The sequence below is a fragment of the Aotus nancymaae genome, unplaced genomic scaffold, assembly GCF_030222135.1.
Source record: "Aotus nancymaae isolate 86718 unplaced genomic scaffold, 86718_ANA_hifiasm-v0.15.2.pri h1tg000059l, whole genome shotgun sequence".
Taxonomy (NCBI): domain Eukaryota; kingdom Metazoa; phylum Chordata; class Mammalia; order Primates; family Aotidae; genus Aotus; species Aotus nancymaae.
In genome coordinates, this window is record NW_026988473.1 from 73,256,602 (window position 1) to 73,277,779 (window position 21,178).

Sequence of the window (21,178 nt, forward strand, 5' to 3'; positions counted from 1 at the left end):
ATTAGTTGGCCTCTCCAGAATTATGTAATTTGTGTTTTATTGTATTATTAAGGATTCGGGTTATTTCCACCTTTCTGTTTTCCTTAGAGTATTGGGTTTTGTTTTAGATTAGCTCATAATGAGTCCACAAAATGGTTACACAAGCAAATATTGCATCCAAATAATGTCCAGAGGCAGAAAAGGCAATTATTTCTTCCATGTGTCTCTTCTGTAGCAAGAATACCTTTTACAGAATTCTCCCAGGAGTCTACTTTCTTGTTATTTTGGCCAGAATTGGAGTATAGAATTGGAGTACACACCAATCAGAGAATGAGAAAAAAAAAGAAGGAATGGAAATCTTGACAGCTTTGCACAAAATAATGACTCACTGCCTGTGGCTACAGAGCAGCTCAGGACCTGTGATTTTTAGAAATTTTTGTAGAAGACGTAACAGATATGAAAAATATTGGATTTCTATTAGGGAGCTAGAAAATAGTGTATAGGCCAAAGCTGTCATTCAGAAAGAGTGCATGTTATCAATCTGTTGCACTCTTTGTGCCACTCCATCCTATTTTAGCCATTCAGAAAACATGGACTGTCCTGCTACAGTGTGTACATAAATGAGTGAAAAAGGTCTTCATCTCATGTCATATGCCTTGGGGGAAAAATGACACTTTCCTTTTATTTTCTCAGAAACATGGCTTCTGCTATCATGCAGTGCTCTACCACTGAGCTCACCTGCTCGATCTGCACAGACTATTTCACAGACCCTATCACCATTTACTGTTGGCACAGAGCTCGTAGTCCCTGTCTCTGCCTCTTGTGGGAAGATGCACAAACTCCAACTTGCTGCCCTGTGTGCAGGGAAATATCACAGCAAATGAACTTCAAACACATTATTTTTCTTAAGAAACAAGTTCTTCGTACCAGAGAATCAGTCACCTGCCACTTATCAAGTTCTGCCATGCTGATCTGTAGAAGCCACCAGGAAATCAACAACTTCACTTCTGAAACTGACAGGAGGCTGCTGTATTCTTTGCTGTCAATCGCCAGAGCATGCTACTCACAGACACGGTAGGATAAAGGCTGATGAATACTATACGGTAAGTGAATGCCACTGATTGCACTTTGAAATGTGAAGGACCCTGAATCCTACAGGTAATAAGGAAAGACACACTTTATTATTAATAATCTTATGGACTAATATTTTTATGCTTTTTCAATCAGATTTTGTACATCCTAAATGTATCATCCTTTACAACCTAAATGTATCTTTTTATTAATTATAATAAAATCATTATTATTAGTAGTAAATCATTAATAATTTTATGCATTAAACAGAATTACTGATGAACATATATTAGACACTGTTCTAGACACTAGGATAAAGCACTGAAGAAACCACACAAACATCCCTGCTCACCTGAAATTTAAATTCTACTGGGCTGAGGGAGAGGAATGATGTCAAAGTTGATGAGCATTAGGGTTCTGGTATTTTAGTGTAAGGAGCTCTAGATTAATCACTAGTTTCCATGATAGTCATTGGCTAACAGTCATGATTGCAATGAATCTATTATAAAAAAATTCTAATAAATACTCGTCACTATGCTCCAATAGTACTGTAGATGAACTGAGGGCTAGCATTTTAAAATTAAATATAAAATAAGATTTACTTCTGAAAATTGACCAGGTTGTATCAGTTTCAGTGCCAGATTTCTAAGATAATGGATCTTGTTTGCCAAATTTGGGAATTCTACCCTTGGTTTGATTGGCCTCTCAGACTTGACAATCGGCGTCCTCAAGAAAAGCCCCTACATGTCTGCATTCTGCACTCTTTATTTGTCCCATGTCTATATCTCTTTTAGAAGTATCTGAAATATGCAGTATTTTCTAGTGCTCAAATTTATAGTTTTTTGTTTGTTTTTCAGGAGAACTTCCTGATGCAAATGAAGTCCATCTGGAAAAAAAAAAAACAAAAATCAAAGAAATCTAAACAGAGAGACCAACATAATACAAAAATGGAAGGTAAGCAGTAAGCTCATTTTTCTCAGAACTAGTTTGGAATAGAAAATGTGGTAACTTGTAGGGGAAGAATTTGAGTTTAATCATAATGTCCCCTGAGTAGGATGATCAGAAAAAAGAGCTACACGTGTTTCTCTACAAAATAACATAATCTTCAGTGTGAGAGTTCATGTTGAATCCAATGTATAACTAAAAAACATCCTGATTTTTCTAGATAAAGCAGTATCTACCAACAATACATATCTGCAGAGACAAGAAAATGTGCTAAAAATGGCATGTAGGATGAAGGTAAAAATGGGATTCTACACCAGCTTAGCAGACATGAAATGCTAAAAAAAAAAAAAATAGCTTCTAGGTGAAAATCAATCTGATGCTAATGTATTAGTAAAATTGAGAAATTTATGGATGATAATGATAGAAGGATTTTAGGAATAAGAAAGGTAGAAGTTAGAAAAATGGTAAAATTATTTGGACATGTGAGTAACTCCTCTTGGTTACTTCATGAAAAAGTGTCCAGCAGTGATAAGAGATATGGCTATAAATGTAATTATGGCCAGGTCTAGAATGTGAATGCTTAGCTAAGAATTTATGATTACATAATCCATTCATAAATAAGAATTAAGTACCTAAAACTGAGTAAGTAAATTAAACAACATTTTTATTATGAAAGATCTCAAGCACTTCTGAAAGGGACATATAAACAGGGACCAGGAGAGAATAATAATTCATTCAACAAGAAGTGACACATGATACTGTGTGAATGTCAAAGGGAAACAACAAAATCACGTTGATCATTTCAGATGGATTTTCTGAGGTGGCCTGCGTTCTCGTGAGGGGCTATCGTGTGTTGCTCACCGCTCTAGCCCAACAACATGAGACAGAAGTGGACAAAAGAAGAAACAGATCACTAACCCCAGGAGTCTATGATCTAGTGGGAGAATTCAATCCACAAATTAAAATGTAAACTTTATAATAAATAATGTTTGTGAAGTGCTTCAGGGAAAAATAAAGCAGAGAATGGGTATAAAGAATGCAGGTTTGTAGAATGTATGCTGGTTAAGAACAGTCTATTTTCAGGGATAAGAAGGTGCAGAAGAAATCAGTCAGTGGCTTTATAAGAATGTATTTTTCTGTGGCAGGAAAAACAAGGTATGATTAAAAGGAATAAGTAGAAAATAAGTGTCAAATGCAGAAAGAAGGTGAAGAATTCTAGGACTTAAGCACAATACTTGGATTTAGAAAAAAGAAGCTCTTGGTAGGCTGTAATGTTTGATTCAGGAAGGAGTAGGGAATAGAAGTAAAGGGGTCATTAATCACACAGATGAGCACAGCAAGTCTGATCACATTTGATCAATAAATTTAGCTTTGATAGGGATAGAAATGTTCTAGCAAGAGAAGTCAGATGAGGTAATTGGGACAAGAATTTTTTTTTTTCCAAAGTAATTTGTGAAATTTGCACGTTTAAAGGTGCAAAGGAAAGAAGGGAAAAACTGTGCGAAAAAAGCAATTGAGGCTGGGCGCAGTGGCTCATGCCTGTAATCCCAGCACTTTGGGAGGCCAGGGCAGGCGGATCACGAGGTCAAGAGATCGAGACCATCCTGGCCAACATGGTGAAACCCCATCTCTACTAAAAATACAAAAATTAACTGAGCATGGTGGCATGTGCCTATAGTCCCAGCTACTTGGGAGGCTGAGGCAGAAGAATCACTTGAATCCGGGAGGCAGAGGTTGCAGTGAACCGAGATCACGTTTCTGCACTCCAGCCTGGAGACACAGCAAGACTCCATCTCAAAAAAAAAAAAAGGAATCGAGTAGCCTGCCATGGCAGCATGTGTCTGTAGTCTCAGCTATTCATTCAAGAGGCTGAGGTGGGAGAATCTCCTCAGCCCAGGCATTCAAGGCTGCAGTGAACAATGATTGCACCACTGTATTCCCACCTGGGTGACAGACTGAGACCCTGTCTCAAAAATAATAATAATTGAGTGAAGGAGATGGGGGTAATAAAGAGAAAGGGACAGAAAGACAGAGACAGAGAAAAACAAAGGCAGGCCAGAAAAAGAGGGACACAGAGAAATGGATCCAGAAAGAGAGAGTAGGCAAACAATAGAGACAGAGACAGGAAGACAGAGGAGGGCAGAGGGAAAGAATGAACATTGTAAGAGTAATCTAGAGAAGGGGTGGTTAAAGATGAGTAGTCTTAGGTAATAGGTGAGCACAGCCAACTGCTGGTAAAAACACTGAGTGTTTTGGAAATGGAAGTAATTTAGGAAGATTCAGTAATGTCTTATGTTCTCTATTTTCCTGAGGAAGTAAATTGTTATGAGTAGGAGTGTTGAGAAGAATGGAATACAATTTAGATATAGTAATGAAGAGGTCAGAACATTATATAAGACATTATAAATTTGATCTTAATTTATCTTCATTTTTAAAATGAAAATAAGGTTTGAGGGAAAGTGGGTGGAATGATGCAGGGAAATGGAAGAGAGGAAGGGATGGAGGAAGAAAGGAAGATTTATGTTGTATTTGAAGTGGAAAGATATTAAACTATATTTAGCAGAATAGCACAAAATATGAAACAAGTAATATCTGATAAGGAAAGAATAAAATCACTTAGACCCATGATTTAATGAATCCAATGTCACTACAGGTTTTTATGCATTTGTGGGTCATGATGATCAGCGCTGAATATCCTAAGGTGTGTCAGCACCTCTGTGCAGAAAAGCAAAAGCACTTAGAGGGCCTGGCAAGTGAAGGCAAGTTGATTTTTCTGCAACTCAGGAGAAGTGAAACTAGAATGGCCAAGATGGGGAGACTCCTGGGAGGAATGGATGAGAAACTGAAGGAAATGTGCTGGAAAACAGGTATGAACCTGATCCAGGGAAAAACTGAAGAAGGAGGTCAGGGCACTGAATATCACCCTGTTTGGGAATCATATCTGCTAGAATCTGTATCCTTTTTGATCTGTATTCTTTTCTGGTTCCAAATATTCAGATTCTGCCTCTCCTGACCTTATGGTAGCAGGTTTCGCCCCTCTGTACACCAAGTCTCACTCCTTCTTGCCCCATAGAGGAGAAGGAAAACTATTTGGAAAGGTTCTAGTAACAATTCCAGGAAAATTTCCTTCTAAAATTATTTTACTATACCCATCAATTCTTAGCAGTTGCAACAGAGCAGCTCATGAATATATGATTCAGTTTTGTATACAGATGTGTCACTATATGAAAGTGTGGGATTTATGAAGATTATTTACTATTTTAGTTTTGAGTTCCTAGATTTGGGACCCACACATTCTTTTTTTTTTTTTTTTTTTTTAGATATGGGGTTTTACCATATTGGTCAGGATGGTCTCGAACTTGTGACCTCAGGTAATCTGCCTGCCTCGGCCTCCCAAAGTGCTGGGATTACAGGTGTGAGCCACTGCACCCGGCCAAGTGACCCACACATTCTTGTAAGAACCTTGTGGAGACCTCTGTGAATCTGGCTGCAGGTGGTTGTACAGCAGCATGTCTTCCCATATGTTCAACCTCAGTCCATGTTTCACCAAGAGTGTAATTTTATCAACCATATGTAGATGTCAAACTGGGTTTCATATTTATAAAGAAAATGAAAAATGGCTTTATCCAGAGAAGGAAAGTAGAAGATATTAAGTTTCTCAATCCAGTCCATATCCTCAGACTGCACTGAACTAGAGAACCACGTTGTGCTGCAAACTAAGCTGTCCTCTCTCTCTTTATAGGATTTAGGAGACATAATGAAGAGGTAAATTTGCCCCTCTATCCAAGTCATGGTAATAATTGTGACAATAATCGGGCTGTTTCTGCTGGAATGGACCCATACTTGTAGTGACGAGTTTCTGTATTTATTCCTTTCTTTTCTAAAAGTCATCCAGGCTTTTTATATTGACTACTTCAGACGAAAGTGAAGGATGAGGAGAAGTATTAATTGCAAGGCCTACTATAGAAGTTTCAGTAAGACAACTATTTTTCCTGCCTCTAATTTTCTAAATCCTAAATATTCCAAGGTTATACCAGGTTGTCCATGGGAAAGGAAAATAATTTCAGAGAGGCAAGGGATGGAAAGATGGCAAAAATAGGAGAAAGGCAACATCACCAAGAAGGAATGTAGTGTAGACCTGAGGCTCCATATGTAGCAGGTGGCACGTTCCAAAAATTTGACACCGATCAAATTTCAGAAATTAAAGGAGAACTTCTGCATGGCTCACCTAGGGAAGCTGGAAAGGTGAGAACTGATAACAATTGTGACTGAGATGATGTATTCTACTGGGATAGAGGTGTTAAAAGCAGCAGAGCACATAATAAAATACAGTTACAATTGCAATTATTTCTCAGTTCTTGAGTTCAAGTTACACTCTTCAACCTAATTGTGAGGACTCTGATCAAGCATCTTTACTGGATTACTAATGATTCCTTTGGGACTGGTGGTTAAGTAGGTATTTTTCTTTGCAGGAATGAGTTTCTGCAGCTGGCCATGCCTCAGCCGGTGAACCCACAGCTCAGTGCATGGACCGTCACTGGGATGTCAGAAAGGCTTAACTTCTTCAGAGGTAAAAGTATGAGCTGCACTAATATTTCCAACATAAGTATTTTTATATGGGTGACCTATATTTACTTCATTCTAAACTTTTCCATCTCTGTTCATTATTATTTTCAGTGAACAAGCAGATAAATATGGAAACCTTTATAACCAATTGTAAAACTGTTAATAAACTTTCAGGAAAAGTTAACTGAAGTCTAGAGTAAATAAACAAGAAATGTAGTGTGTAGCATGATTATTTTGAGTATTAAAAAAAAACCACTCAGGAAAACACCTGGAGGGATGCTACAGATAAAATATTAATTTTTCAATGTAGCATATAAAACTGCATATTCATAACTATGGTTATATTTAGATAATCTGATTCTTAGAAACATCTTAATATATTCAAATGTTTACCTAAAGACTGAAGTTTTAAGGAATACATTTGAAAAACCACAGGATTCTCAAAAACATTAAAACAAGTTTGTAAACAACAGGTATAACCACAAAGCAGACTGAAAGATAATCCCTTCACTGTGTAGAGGGCTACACAGACAAGTGGAAATAGAGGGTGGGTCTGGCAGGCAGAAGAGAGGCAGCCATGGATAGGATAAAATTAAGAGAATTCTGATCTAATGGTGTCCAAATCAGAAATTCTGGAAGAGAAGCCATCTTTTTAAAAAGGCACATATAGATTTTTAGTTTATTTCACCTTTGCTTGCTTACGTTGTGAAGCCCTCGTTACTTCTTGGCCTTTTGGCTAAGATCAAGTGTGAAGCCCTCCCATCTTAGGGAAAGTGTTCATTGTTTAGGACGAATAATGATAACAATATCATGCTTAAGTATAATTAATAATGTGTTTATTATTTTTAGTATGTTTTGTGAAAATTGGTTAATAAGGAGGCTTAAATAAAGGGCCATTTTGCGTTTTCTTGGCATCTTATGAATGAGCTGGAAAATCTCAGTGGTCTAGTAAAAATAAAATCAGAGCTTGACATCCTACGTCTTTATGTATTCTCTACATTTTCTTTCATGTTAATTGCTTGATTAAAGATTCATTTGCTCTACAAATAGACAAGAAGCTGTTGCTAAACTGTCTCCATAATTCCCGATATACTCCATAAGCCATTCGTGATAGAATGGTGTACCAGAGCCAGTCAACACTGACTCATGAGACTAAATTGTTAAATGTTTTGAAATTTTTTGACTGATTATTAAATTGTTAGTAGCCTGAAACTGACCTTAGTGAGGTGGAAATATTCCTAACAAACAAAACCAACCAGTTGCTTTTGTTTGCTTGTTTTCAGGGATTGGGTGTTAAGCACTTGCCAGACTGCCTCTGCACCTGCACCTCCGAACTTTTAAACTGTTCTTTGCATTCACTGTTTTTTGCTACAGTGTATATCACCTTGGATCATAAGAAATGCAGTAATCACAAACTCCTGTTCAAAGACCTGAGGTGTTTGCAATGCAGCCTTGTTGATACAGACATGTACTGTAATCCAACAAGCACAGAGTATACGTCTTCCTGGGGAGCTCAGATCTCAGCTCTGGCAAACATTACTAGGTGGTGGATCTGAAAGACTCTTGTAATTGGGTGATAGGACTTTGCAGGGAAGCCTGGACAAAGAGGAATGACATGCGACTTGACTCTGAGGGTACCTTTCTACTTCTGTGTCTTAAAGTGGATGACCATTTCAGTCTCTTCTCTACTTCCCCACTGTTACATCATTATATTCCAAGGCCCCAAGGCTGGCTGGGGGTGTTCCTGGATTATGAATGTGGGATAGTGAGCTTTGTTAACATTGCCCAAAGTTCCTTCATTTGTAGTTTCCTCTCATGTATTTTCTATTTTCCTCTTACGCATTTTCTATTTTCCTCTCAGACCTTTCATTAGATCCATGGATCTAAATGATCAGCAACAGGTTATAAAACTAACCAAGGCCTTGGGAATTCTAATGGCAGAGGAGGCTCCTATTCTGGTGACTTTCTTAATGGAGAAAATCAGTCATACCTCATTACCTTTTACTTCATTTTACCTCCAGGATATGTATTTATTATGTCATTTTTTAAAGTGTTGATAATGTACAGTATATACATGTCTTTTCTACTTTATTTGAATAAATGTAATGTCTTTTATTATATAAGATACATGATCTTTTACATTATCAAAGCTTACTAGAGGTGAAAGATTATGTGAGCATGAAAACCCAGCTGAGTCAAATTAAAGCACAGACAGGTTGCCTTCCAGATATCCCTTATTAAAATTCAGTGTCAGCCTAAAATTCTCCATTCCCACCTGGATAAATCCTGTCCCTCCACCAGTTCCCAGCTTTCTGAAATAGAGGTCTCATGGAAACATGATGTCAAGAACAGCTCACACATTTCCTTTGTAAAACTCCTAACATAATTTGGGTCTTTTTTTCAAGTTTGTAAATTACAAAAAGGGAAGGCCAATGTCAGTTTTCATTCATTACAGAATAAAAAACCAGTCTGATGATGAGAGATATTCAAGAAATATCTAAATAATTAAATAAATGTGTAAAATTTATTAAAGTTAAAAGCTATAGAACCAACAAAAATATACTAAAATATAATTATTGTAGTATATAAGCCATAATTAGCAAGACAGGACAGACTGAGACATATTATTACAGAAAGAATACCTAGAGATGATTATGGCACTTAAGCCTTCTTGTTCAATTGAACCTTTATCATTTTGTAATCCCTTCTTGTTTTTGGTTTAAAGTATGTTTTATCTTAAGTAAGAACAGATGCTCCTGAATTTTTTTGTTTGCATGGTAGATCTTTCTTCATCCTTTACTTTGAGCCTGTAGGTGTCATTATATGTGAGATGGGTCTCCCAAGACGAAATACACTTGGGTCTTGTCTTTTTATTCAGCTTGCCATTCTGTGCCTTTTAATTGTTGTGGAGTTTAGACCATTTGCATTTGGGATTTGTATTGATATGTGAGATTTTGATCCTGTCATTATGCTGTCAGCTGGTTGTTTTATAGACTGGATTGTATAGTTGCTTTATAGTGTCTGTTAGTTATGTGGTTTGCTCAATATTTTGGTTTCTTTCAAAGGGAATGGAGCTTCCTGGTTGCATCTATTTGGCCATATTCTGTTCTTTTTTAGCTGAGTGGTTTTTCATAGCTCAAATACACCACTTTTTATTTATCCAAACACCAGATGATGTGCATCTGAATGGTTCCCAATTTTGGCAACTATAATTAATATTTCTATGCAAATTAACCCACATATCTTTCATTTATGTGGGCAGTTACTTGGGGTGAAAGTACTAAATTATTTAGTGGATATTTTTAATCATTTAAGAACCTATCAAAATACTTTTAAAAAAAAAAGTGACTGACCATTTTACATTGCCACCAGCATCTCGATAAGAGTTCTTATTCCTCTATATGCTCACTGATATTTAATATTTTCAATCTTTGTCATATAAGCCATTCTATTTTTTAATGTGTAGTAATATCTTATTATGGGTTAATTTCCATATATATTACAGTGATTAATGATGTTGAGCATTTTTTTTTTCTTGGGAGAGGATCTCCCTCTGTCAACCAGGCTGGAGTGCAGGGGCAAGATCATAGCTCACTGTAACCTCAAATTCTCGGGCTCAAGGCATCCTCCCACATTAGCCTTCCAAGTAGCTGGGACTACAGGCACACATCACCATGCCCAGCTAATTTTTAAAATTGGCTGTGGAGATGGGGGTCTCTCTATGTTGCCCAGGCTGGTCTTGAACTACTGGCCCCAAGTTATCCTTCTGCCGTGGGCTCCCGAAGAGCTGTAATTATAGACAAGAGCCATCACGCCTGGCCTTGAGCATCTTTTTATATCATTAATTTCCATCCAAGTATCTTCTTTAGTGAATCAACTGCTCAAGTCTTTTAGGTTGTACAGTGCTTTTATTGGATAGTTTGTCTACTTGCTGAGTTGTAAGAGCTCTTTTTGATACAAATGCTTTATCAAATATATGTTCTGCAAATATAATTTCTGCCAGTCTATGGCTTATATTTTAATTTTATGGTCTCCTTGGAAGAATGTTTTTAATTTTAATAAATCCAATTTGTCATCTTTTAATGTTAATTTTTTGATGCCACATATAAGAAATAATATCTAACACAAGGTCACTAAATTTTTTTATATGACTATTTCTAGAAGTTTTATAATTTTAGGCTTACATTTAGGTCGGTGATCCATTTTGAGTTAATTTTTATGTACAGTGTAATATGGGTTTGAAGTTCATTGGTTTGCATATGAATTCCAAAAATGTAAACACTATTTGTGGAAAAGATTATCATTTAATCTTTTGAATGATCTTAGCACCTTTGTGAAAAATCAATTGACCATATATGTGTTATCTACTTCTGGACTCTAATTCTGTTTTATTGTTGTACATATTTCTTTATCTCACCATACACTAACATACTTTCTTGATCACTCCAGACTTATAGTACATTTGGATACAAATAATATGTATCTTCTCATTTTATTCCTTTTTGAAAAGCACTTTGGCAATTTTATAACTTTTATATTCCTCAATACTTTCAACAACTTTATTGAGATATCTGTATAATATAAAATTCTCCCATGTTATATGTAAAATTCAGTGATTTTCAGTATATTTACTGAGTTCCACAACTGTCACCATAATTTAATTTTTGAATATTATCACTACTCCAAAAGGATGCCTTGTGCTGGTTTACAATTAATTTCACCTTCTACCCTAGTACCAGGGAATCAATTACCTCTCGCTAACGTTCTGTCTCTGAATATGCAATTATACAATATATAGTCTTTAGTGTGTCTTTTAACGTGGCACAATATTTCCAATATTTATCCATATCGTAACATAAATCTGTATTTCATTATGTTTCTGATTAGCATTTCACTCAATGAATATTTCACATTTTGATTTTTCTTTCAAGGGTTGATCAAGATTTGGATTGTTTTTGGTTTTTAGCTATTATAAATAATGCTATCGTGTATATACCAGTTTAAGTCTTTGAGTAAACATATTTATATTTCTTTTAGGTAGATACTGAGGAATGAGATTCCTGGGTATTCTGGTACATTTATGGTTTTCTTTTTTTAAGAAAACAAACTATTTTTCAAAGTGGCTGTATTATTTTACATGCTTACCTGAAATGCATTAAAATTCCCATTGCTTCATAACCTTAACAATGAATGCTATTGTCTGTGTTTTTTAATTATAGCTGTTGTATTGAGCTAATAGTGGTGTGTAATCTGGGTTTTAGTTAAAAGATTCTTAATGACTATGATGTTGAGTTTCTTTTGTGTACTTACTAGTCATATTAGAGATATTCAATTCATGCACCATTTATAAAATAAATGTGAAAGGTCTTAACTTATCTATTAAAAAATAAAAAAAAACTATTTTTATAAGCTCAAATGTAATTCCCAGCTATGTCCTATATACAAAAAAAGATGCCTAAAGCAAAATAATTCAGAAAGGCTGCAAGTAAAGAGAAGGACAAAATTATGCTAGAAACATGGAAACATTAAGAAAGAAGTATCTGGAAATCTGATAAGAAAGTAAGTAGAATTTAAACTAACAGCATTCGATTTGACAATTTAATGCTATCAAAATTTACAATAAAAAATAAAAAAAATATGTATCAAAAGTGTAGCAACCAAAGTTATAAAGTAGAAGGTTAAAACAGATGCTAGGAACCCTAGGTAGAAACACACTCAATATATAAATTATTTACATAGGACTTTTAGTACCAAATAGATGAAGAAGCCATATATATAAAAATATATGGCATTTTCATATACATACATACATACAAACACACACACACATATATATGTATATATAGTATAAAAAAACAAGACCATAATCAATATAGATATTATGTGTATTTTAACACTGTGGAATTTACTAATATTTTCTTTGTGATTTAATTTATAATTATTTGTCTCACAGAATATTTTATATTATTAAAAAATGTATTTTCTATGATCAGGTTAAATAATTACACAAACATACACACAGATACACAAAACAGTTCTGATTAAGCCTCTGTTATAGGCAGACACTGTCTCTGGGACTTATGAATGGGACCTTCTCAGTAATCTTGCTCTGCCTTTGGTTCTAGGTCTTAATTTAACATGTATTTATGCTCTTTCCCATCTTTCAATTTCTTGTTCCCATCTATGAGCTGAAATAAGTTTTTACCAGTACCCTACGGGAAGCTATGTTTCTTGATTTTCCTTGCAGTGGTTTAGGCTTCTGTTACACTGTAGAGATACAGAAGAGATAGGAAAGGTCCAGGTCTTTGTGTGTGACATAATCTTTAAATACATTGAAAGAGGTAAAATTTTAAAAAGTGGGGTAAAAGAAAAAAAGTCTTTAGATAGAACTTTTGTGTTGTTAATTTTAATATTCTTTAATATTAAATATTCTTTAAGTTTTGTCCTGATTCGTTTCTTAAAGTTATGTTTGATATTCTTTCATTTTGTTGCGAGTAGTGAGAGTTCATTCTTTTTCTTTGCTTCATAAAATTTATTTCCATGGATATATCACAACTTATTTAGGCATTCTACTGGAGATAAACATTTTCAAATTTTGGTATACTATGAATAGTAATGGTATGAAGAATGTTGTAGTACTGTTGTACACATATTTTAAATAATATATGAATGCAGCCTGTAATCCCAGTACTTTGGGAGGCCAAGGCAGGCAGATTGCTTGAGCAAAGGGATTTGAGACCAGCTTAGGCAACAGAGTGGGACCCCTCGCTCATCTTCTGCTCACCTACTGCTGTGCGGCCAGGTTGCTAACAGGCCAAGGGGTCTGAAGACCCCTGATGTAGAGAATGCTGGGTATAGTTGGTCTTTCAGCTTCTCTCATACAGCCCTAGGCATTTCCGTCTACAAGTTTTATTGAGCTGTGCAGTTCGACCTACAAGCCAGTAGATGGTGCTTATGTGTTAGAGCTGGTTTTGATAAAACATGGCTGGGTTTATACTTGACCCTTGTTTACTAGAAGCCCCAAGTAATTCGTGGGCTGATTCGTGGAGTTCACAATGTCCTTAGCTCCCTCCTCAGCTCTGGGGGCAGCAGGAGCAAGACGGGCAGGGCCATACTGGGCAGGTCTGCCTACGAGTCCCCCAGTAGCAGGCACAAGCACCAGCACCAAAGAAGAATCCACTGGGTGGTCACCTAGTGCCCATGGAAAGTGGTTTTTCAGAAACCATTTGTGAGAGTAAATCTAATGGCAGAAGTAAGTCTAAAAATTAGAAGAAATTTCCAAGAGATAGTAAAAGCTTGAATTAAGAAAGAAGAAATTAGAAATGTGAAGGACAAAATATACCTGACAGACATTTAAGGTTTTATGGTTTAACAACACTATCTAGGGCCTGATAGGATGTGGAAACTGAGGAAGAAAACAGTGTCTAAACTAAATCTCAGTTTTCCAGGATAGATAAGGAGGTAAATAGTCATACTGATTCCTGAAACCAGGAAGGTGAGAATAACCTTTCAAGAATGAAAGCTGATGGGTTTTTGGACATGAGAAACTTGAAGTGCCCTACTTCACATTAAGAGCCTGAGTAACATCCAGGTGGCTTTATGAATTGGCAACTCAGGAAAGAAAATAGAGCACGAAATAAGGATTTGGAAGTCCTAAGAATAAATTGCCTCTTAAAATCTGGACATATATAAGAAAAAAAAGAGAATTCAAACAAAATTTAGTAAAGTTCAAATAACCTGTTTTTATATTGTTGACTATAACTTTCTATGTGATATTATTATGTACTATCTAGAGTTGACTAAAGAAAATGACTTTTGAAATAAGTTCATAAAATACAAAGTCAGCTGAGGTGGAAAACTCACAATAGTGTTGGCTTGAATTAATTGAAAAGTTTCTAATATGTCTTATTATAATCTCCATGGTTTTCTCTCAGCTAACAAAATATTTAGTATATATTCACTTTGTGACAGTTAAATCTTCCAAATATAGAGCATTAGGTAACCAGGTATGGGTATGGATTATATTAGTGAGATTAGCTTAGTCTGCCATAGAATGATATGCAGAGTAATAAAGAAATTATATAATGCTATCTCAAAAGTGAGAATAAATCTATTAGTCTTGTATCAGTCAGGGTTCAACTGGAGAAGCAGAACTAGTAGGAGGGAGGGATAATGAAGAAACAAATGACATCTTACTATGGAGACTGACTAAGCAAGTTGGAGATCAGTAAGACAGTCATTCTGAGGGAAAAAAAAATGGAGCAGGCAGAAATATAACTAGCACAGAACAAAGATATTGTCCACAGGCAGTCAGGAGCAATGTAGAACTTTTGCTATTTGGAGTTTTATTCAAGGAATGCCTAAAACTTGCTTTGATGGCCTGCCATTAAGTCAGGCTCACTTAGATAATCTCCATAGATTAGAGTCAAGATTAGGAACTTTAATTGCATCCACAAAATCATCACAGTAGCTCCTAGGTTAGTATTTGCTTGATAACTGGGAGAAGTGTGTGTAGGCTATGAAATGACTGCTTTGCTCTCTTACATTCTTACAGTTTAGCCAGGTTGACGTATTATAAAAACATCATAAAGTTACATGCCTTTTGCTTTACAAAGTATTTTAAAATATAAAATTGTTTTAATCTAGATTTGCTATGCAGAATCCTATAAGGAAAGAATGCTCTGAAAATGCAATTTGTAATTCAATAAATGTAAAATTATTGCACCCCAGCCTGGGCAACAGAGCAAAACCCTATCTCTTAAAAGAAAATCTACAATTTATTGGAGGAGGGACGTTGAGAGTGTTACTCTCTCCTCCCATTATTAGACAGATCAAAGAAAAATACAAGAATAAAAGCCATCCTGCAGATTGCAGGGAGATTTGCGTGCACTGTGTGTCATAATCAACACAGTGTCCAGCATGACATCCTCTTTACTGATAGGATTATCCTCTTCCTCTCTTTTTGCGACTTTCTTTTCCTTTTTTTTTTTTTTTTTTTTTCCAAAATTCATAGCTTTATAGGGAGCAATGGGAGGAAAATATGGCGTGAACTGGTCCAAAACTATAAAAGGAAAAAATAAAATAAGAAGTTACCAGATGACATAGAAAAGGGATCCTCAGAGAGGTGTCAGAAGACAAAAGAGAAATATTTCCTTCACAGGGAAGAACTCCGAAGATGTCTCTCTGTTGTGAGAAATCCAACAGCCAACACATTAGCAAAGGAGTATTTTATCATGAGGATATATATTGGTTTTACAAAGTTTTTAACCACTGGTCTGCTTCATGATAGTATATTTTCATATTGCAAAATTTATTAGGAGTCAATTTTTACACTACTTTCCAGGAGTAAAAGTTTTATCAGTCAATTCACTATTTTTGTTGCCCAAGAGAGTAGAGATAATCATAGATCGCAGATCTATCTAGTGCTAGCTAAGGACAATTTATTACAGAGAAGGATGCATTGTGATTTAATCACAAATTGAAAGTTTAAAGGTTGTGGGGGTGGAAGATAATTTTTGGTGTCTCCTGGCTTCAGAATTCCACGTTTATGGGGGAGAAGAGAGTCAAGCTGGGAAGAATAGTGGCACTGTGCCCTCCAGAACTGCAGCATGCTTGGGAATTGTGAGGCTTCACGTTTTCCAGGAGACTTTGACTAGGAGGATGTCACCAGTGGCTAGCACAATGCCACCTTCCTTACATCTGCTTATCATCCCTCCTCAGGGCATCCAAATGTGGCCCTCTCCCTAACTTCTTCCTCTGCTTCTCTCCTCAAAACCCTGGGATCTGAGCACTCTCTTTACCTGTGAACATTATCTGCTTAGGGAAGTCCCAGCTACCTGCTGCACTCAGGGCTGCAGCCCCGAGCTGAGTCTAGCAGAAATTTTGTAAACTAAAGATAGCGCAAGATTATCATACACTGCTCGTGGAAATATAAATTAGTCCACCCACTATGGAAGGTAGTCTGGAGCTTTCTCAGATAACTTACCACAGAACCACCATTTGATCCAATTATCTCATTACTAAGTATATACTCAAAAGAAAATAAATCATTCCCCCCAAAAGACACATAGACTCCTATGTTAATGGCTGTACTATTCGAAATAGCAAAGACGTAATTAACCCAGGTATCCATCCATGGTAAACTGTATAAATAAAATGTGGTACATACATTATGGATTACTACATAGCCATAAAAAATAATGAAATTGGCCAGACCCTGTGGCTCACGCCTGTAATCCCAGCACTTTGGGAGCCCGAGTCGGGCGGATCACGAGGTCAACAGATCGAGACCATTCTGGCCAACATGGTGAAACCCCGTCTCTACTAAAAATACAAAAAATTAGCTGGGCATGGTGGCGCGTGCCTGGAATCCCAGCTACTCAGGAGGCTGAGGCAGGAGAATTGCCTGAATCCAGGAGGCGGAGGTTGCGGTGAGCCGAGATCACGCCATTGCACTCCAGCCTGGGTAACAAGAGCGAAACTCCGTCTCAAAAAAAAATAAAAATAATAAAAATACAAAAATTAGCCGGGTGTGGTGGCGCCCGCCTGCAGTCCCAGCTACTCGGGAGGCTGAGGAGGAAGAATCGCTTGAACCTGGGAAGCGAAGGCTGCAGTGAGCCGAAGTTGCGTCACTGCGCTCCAGCCTGGCGACAGAGCAAGACTCCGTCTCACAAAAATAATAATAATAATAATGAAATCATGTCCTTCACAGCAAAGTGGATGGAGCTGGAGGCTGTAATCCTAAGGAAATTAATGCAGGATCGAAAAACAATGCAGGATCAGAAAAACAAATGCTGTATGTTCTTACATGTGGGAGCTAAGCACTGAACACACATAAAACATCAATACGGGAAAAACAGACTCTGTGAACTACTTGAGAGTAGGAGAAGGATGGGTTAAAAAAAACTACCTACTGGGGCGGCCTCTACAACTCGCCTCACCTGTCTTTCTCAGGATTGCTCCTCCTGCTCCTGGTGGGTCTTGTGCCCACCGGGTTACGTGCCCTCAAGCCTCCGTCCAGAGAAGCTTGGCCGCGGAAACTCGTCCTGTGACTCCGCGCCCTCACCAACCCTCCCCTCAGCGCGGGCACCCGGCTCAGCTCACTCAGTGCGAGGAGACCTAGGACTCCGCGCGCACGCAGCGTCCCCGCCCTGCGCAGCGTCCCCGCCCTGCGCAGCGTCCCCGCCCTGCGCAGCAGACCCGCCCCTACGCAGCGTCCCCGCCCTGCGCAGCAGACCCGCCCTGCGCAGCAGACCCGCCCCTACGCAGCGTCCCCGCCCTAACCGCAGCACCGCCCTACGCAGCGCCCCAGCCCCTACGCAGCGTCCCGCCCCTACGCAGCGTCCCCCCTACGCAGCGCCTCCGCCCAGGCGTGCAAGGCACCACGCCCTCTTCTGCCCTGTGGGGGCCTGGAGGGGCGCTTCAGATCTCAGCCCTCATTGTAGTCGCTGCCGCTTGCGGGAGGGCGTGACAGAGGGGTGACTTTCCCAGCGGGCTGCTTAGCCCAACCCGCAGAGAGACCTAAAATCAAGGCATTACATAACAGCTTATCTTGTAAGGCAGATTGCTAGTTTGGACTTTATTACAAGCAGGACTGCCACGATGTGTTTTTACACTGAATTGAACTCCAAGATGAGTACAGAAAGTGGCTTCCCTACTTTCTCTCCCAAGCACAAGTGTATACACGTTGCAGACTTGAATCACTGAAGATGTAAGCCGGCTGTCACTCTCAGTTTGGGAGAACCTCTATGGACACCATGAAGACTGTCCCTAATCAAAGTCTTTAGTAAGCAGGAAGGATAGTCAAGGTTAAACAATGTGTTTGATTACCGTGGACTGCAATACTTTGGAAAATGAATCAAGGCTTGGGTTTTGCTCTGGAAGCCTGTTCTGCCTGCTTCGGTAATCCTGCACTCCGCATCTACATCTTGGCCCTTTATGGACACTGCTGTATGTTGCTCTTACAATTCTCTGCTCTTCTGCAAGTTCAGACGTGACACCTTATTTCACTTCTGAGCCACTTTCTGCCTTCTGGAAGGACCTGTAGAATTATATTGTTCTGCTAAACCTGTGAGCACTCATAGCTCATGGTTGCATAATGGAAAAAATAGAATAGAAACATGGACTATATTAAGATTCATCAGGAGAATTTGACAATTTTTTTCTCTTAACTCCTCCCTTTTGGGTTACTACTAATGCATTTCCAACAATAGGTCAGTGTTGTTGTAAGTGGCCCTGTAACAGTATATACAGAAGTTGTTGGTGATTTTGTTTCATCCACAAGGCATGTTGTTACAGCAGAAGAAAAAAAGTGCTGGTTTCATTGACTGCAGGGTACCAGAGAGTAACCCCAAAGCTGAGGTGTGAGCTAAACTCCAGGGAATGTGGCTGAAACATTCCACAGAGGATTACTTAATCCTTCCATCAGGACATCTTTAGATTTTGAATGTATCCTTGTCTAAGGGATCAGACAAATATGCAGATTATAATCATGTCACGAATTAAAAGGTGAACCTATTGGTCAAAAGCTCCTTGTGAGTCACCTTTCTTGAGATGATTTTGACACTCTTCACCCTGCTCATTCACAGGTATAAACTGTTCTTTCATGTAGCCCTGTAACCTTGGAGTGTGTGATTAGTGGGGTCCAAGCTCCTCAAGTGTATTGGCTAAAGCACAGGCAGGATATTGCCCCAGGGAGCAACTGGAGAAGGTTGTATTCTCATCTTGCCACAGATGGCATTAACCCAGTGGATTCTGGAAACTATTCCTCCATGGTGGGAAACGATCTGGAGTTGTAAAATATGTGACATACATGGTTCATGTACTTGAACATGCCCCCATTTCTAAAAGACTACAGGATCATATAGTGTCTCTGCTTTCCACAGTCCACTTTACTGGTAATGTTTGTGGGAACCCAGCTGCCAATAGTACCTGGTTTCATAATGCACAGCCTGTTAATCCTTCCCCATGACATCTAACTGCAGGAAATGAACTGAAAGTCAGTGGGGTTATTATGCAAGATACTGGGCTGTATCAGTGTTTAGCAGATAATAGGAATGGATTTATGCAGTCTACTGGAAGACTTGAAATAGAAAAAGGCAGTGGATTTAAGCAAGTTATCATTGTGGCTCTTCATGTGAATCTTGGACCCTTACGGACACAGCTGTATTTACTCTTATGATTCTCTGCTCTTCTATGAGTTTAGACTTGGCATCTTATTTTACTTCTGATCCTCTCTCTGCCATCCAGAAATGTGGTGGATTTGTAGAACTACATGGTTCTGCTAAACCTGTGACCACTCGTATCTTATGGATGCATAATGGAAAAAAATAGGAAAGAAACATGTAACATATTAAGATTCATCAGAGGATTTAGACAATTCTTTCTCTTAACTCCTCTCTTTTGGGTTTCTACCAATCCATTGCCAATAATAGCATCAGTATTATTGTGAGTGGACCTACAATGATATCCATGGCAACTTTTGGTGATTTTGGATCATCCACAAAGCATGTTATTACAGAGGAAGAAAAAAAATGCTGTCAGGATAATAGAAACGATGTCAGCTCTGATCACACAGAAAATCCAGAAGACTTCAACAGAAGGACAGCTGTGTCTATTTATTGGAATTCACTCAGGGTGGGTGACAAAATATTAGGGAAATATTAGGGAAAGTCAGAAGAAACAGAGAGCAACATTTTACATTGGAACCCTCTTATTTTGCCACCTATCTCAGAGGACTGTGCTGAAAAGACAGCATGGCCTTCGCCTAGTATTTCTTTAAACAGCCCCTCAGGAGTCCTCTAGCAACCCCAGGAAACCGAACGATGTGCAAACAACTTCATGTTCTGACTTCAAGCCTGTAACCAACTGCACAAAACAGGCCTGGGAGTGAACTGCATGAAGGACATTAATTCAAATCAGAGAAAATCATTTTTTTATTTTTTGTAGTATAATGTCATATGAATGTATCTTAAAATGTATGCCTTAAAATGTTCAGTTTTTGAGGCTAAATCTGTATTTCAAAAGTTGGGCCTAAGTCCTCCTAGTTAGTTAGATTTTTGTCCTTTACCATTCAATGTGTGTGTAGCTTGGAGACCTCATTCGCTGGTCAGGAAATTTACAATTACGCTACATATTCAGTAGACTAACAGCTCAGAGGTCCTCTCTCTGGTTACTGCTAAGACAGTGCATGGTCAGTCTTCCAGATCACCAGAGATGAATGTGATTTTATTTTTAAGTCTGGTTTCTAGGAGTCACTCCCTGGAACAGAATAATTTATTGTTCACCCAGTGTTCACTCAGAATTTGTGTTTAGCTCTTAGCCAGGAGGGGTAAAAGCTCTTTGCTGATGAATCAGTGGTTAACTTGGGGAATGCTTACAAATTCGTCCACATTCCGCCTTGATTGCTCTTGAGTGAGTGCAGTCTAGCACAGAAACACAGGCTTCCATATCTCCAGAAATCAGTGATCCCAGGAGGCCTTTTCTTGGCTTTCTCTTTGCCTGGTTTTCTCTGGCTGACAGCCAGAAGTTTATTTGCTGCTACAAAGCATGCTAAAGATTTCAAGCCCCTTTTCACTGTTCCTAACCAAGGTCTCCATTGTTTTTGACAATGCCATTG

The 21,178-nt window shown here is 38.0% G+C and overlaps 1 protein-coding gene and 1 pseudogene across 1 annotated transcript; both read left to right on the forward strand.

Annotated features, from left to right (window-relative positions):
- Positions 1-292: 292 nt before the first annotated feature.
- TRIM77 (tripartite motif containing 77) lies at positions 293-9,523 on the forward strand. The gene is given in 9 exon segments (XM_012444845.3): positions 293-1,005; positions 1,007-1,082; positions 1,908-1,952; positions 1,954-2,004; positions 4,649-4,877; positions 5,736-5,760; positions 6,468-6,565; positions 7,936-8,076; positions 8,079-9,523. Coding segments are annotated over 9 exon segments (1,380 nt in total). The 5' UTR covers positions 293-646; the 3' UTR covers positions 8,435-9,523.
- Positions 9,524-18,484: 8,961 nt separating this feature from the next.
- LOC105711888 (cell adhesion molecule-related/down-regulated by oncogenes-like) lies at positions 18,485-19,794 on the forward strand (annotated as a pseudogene).
- The last annotated feature ends 1,384 nt before the right edge of the window (positions 19,795-21,178 follow it).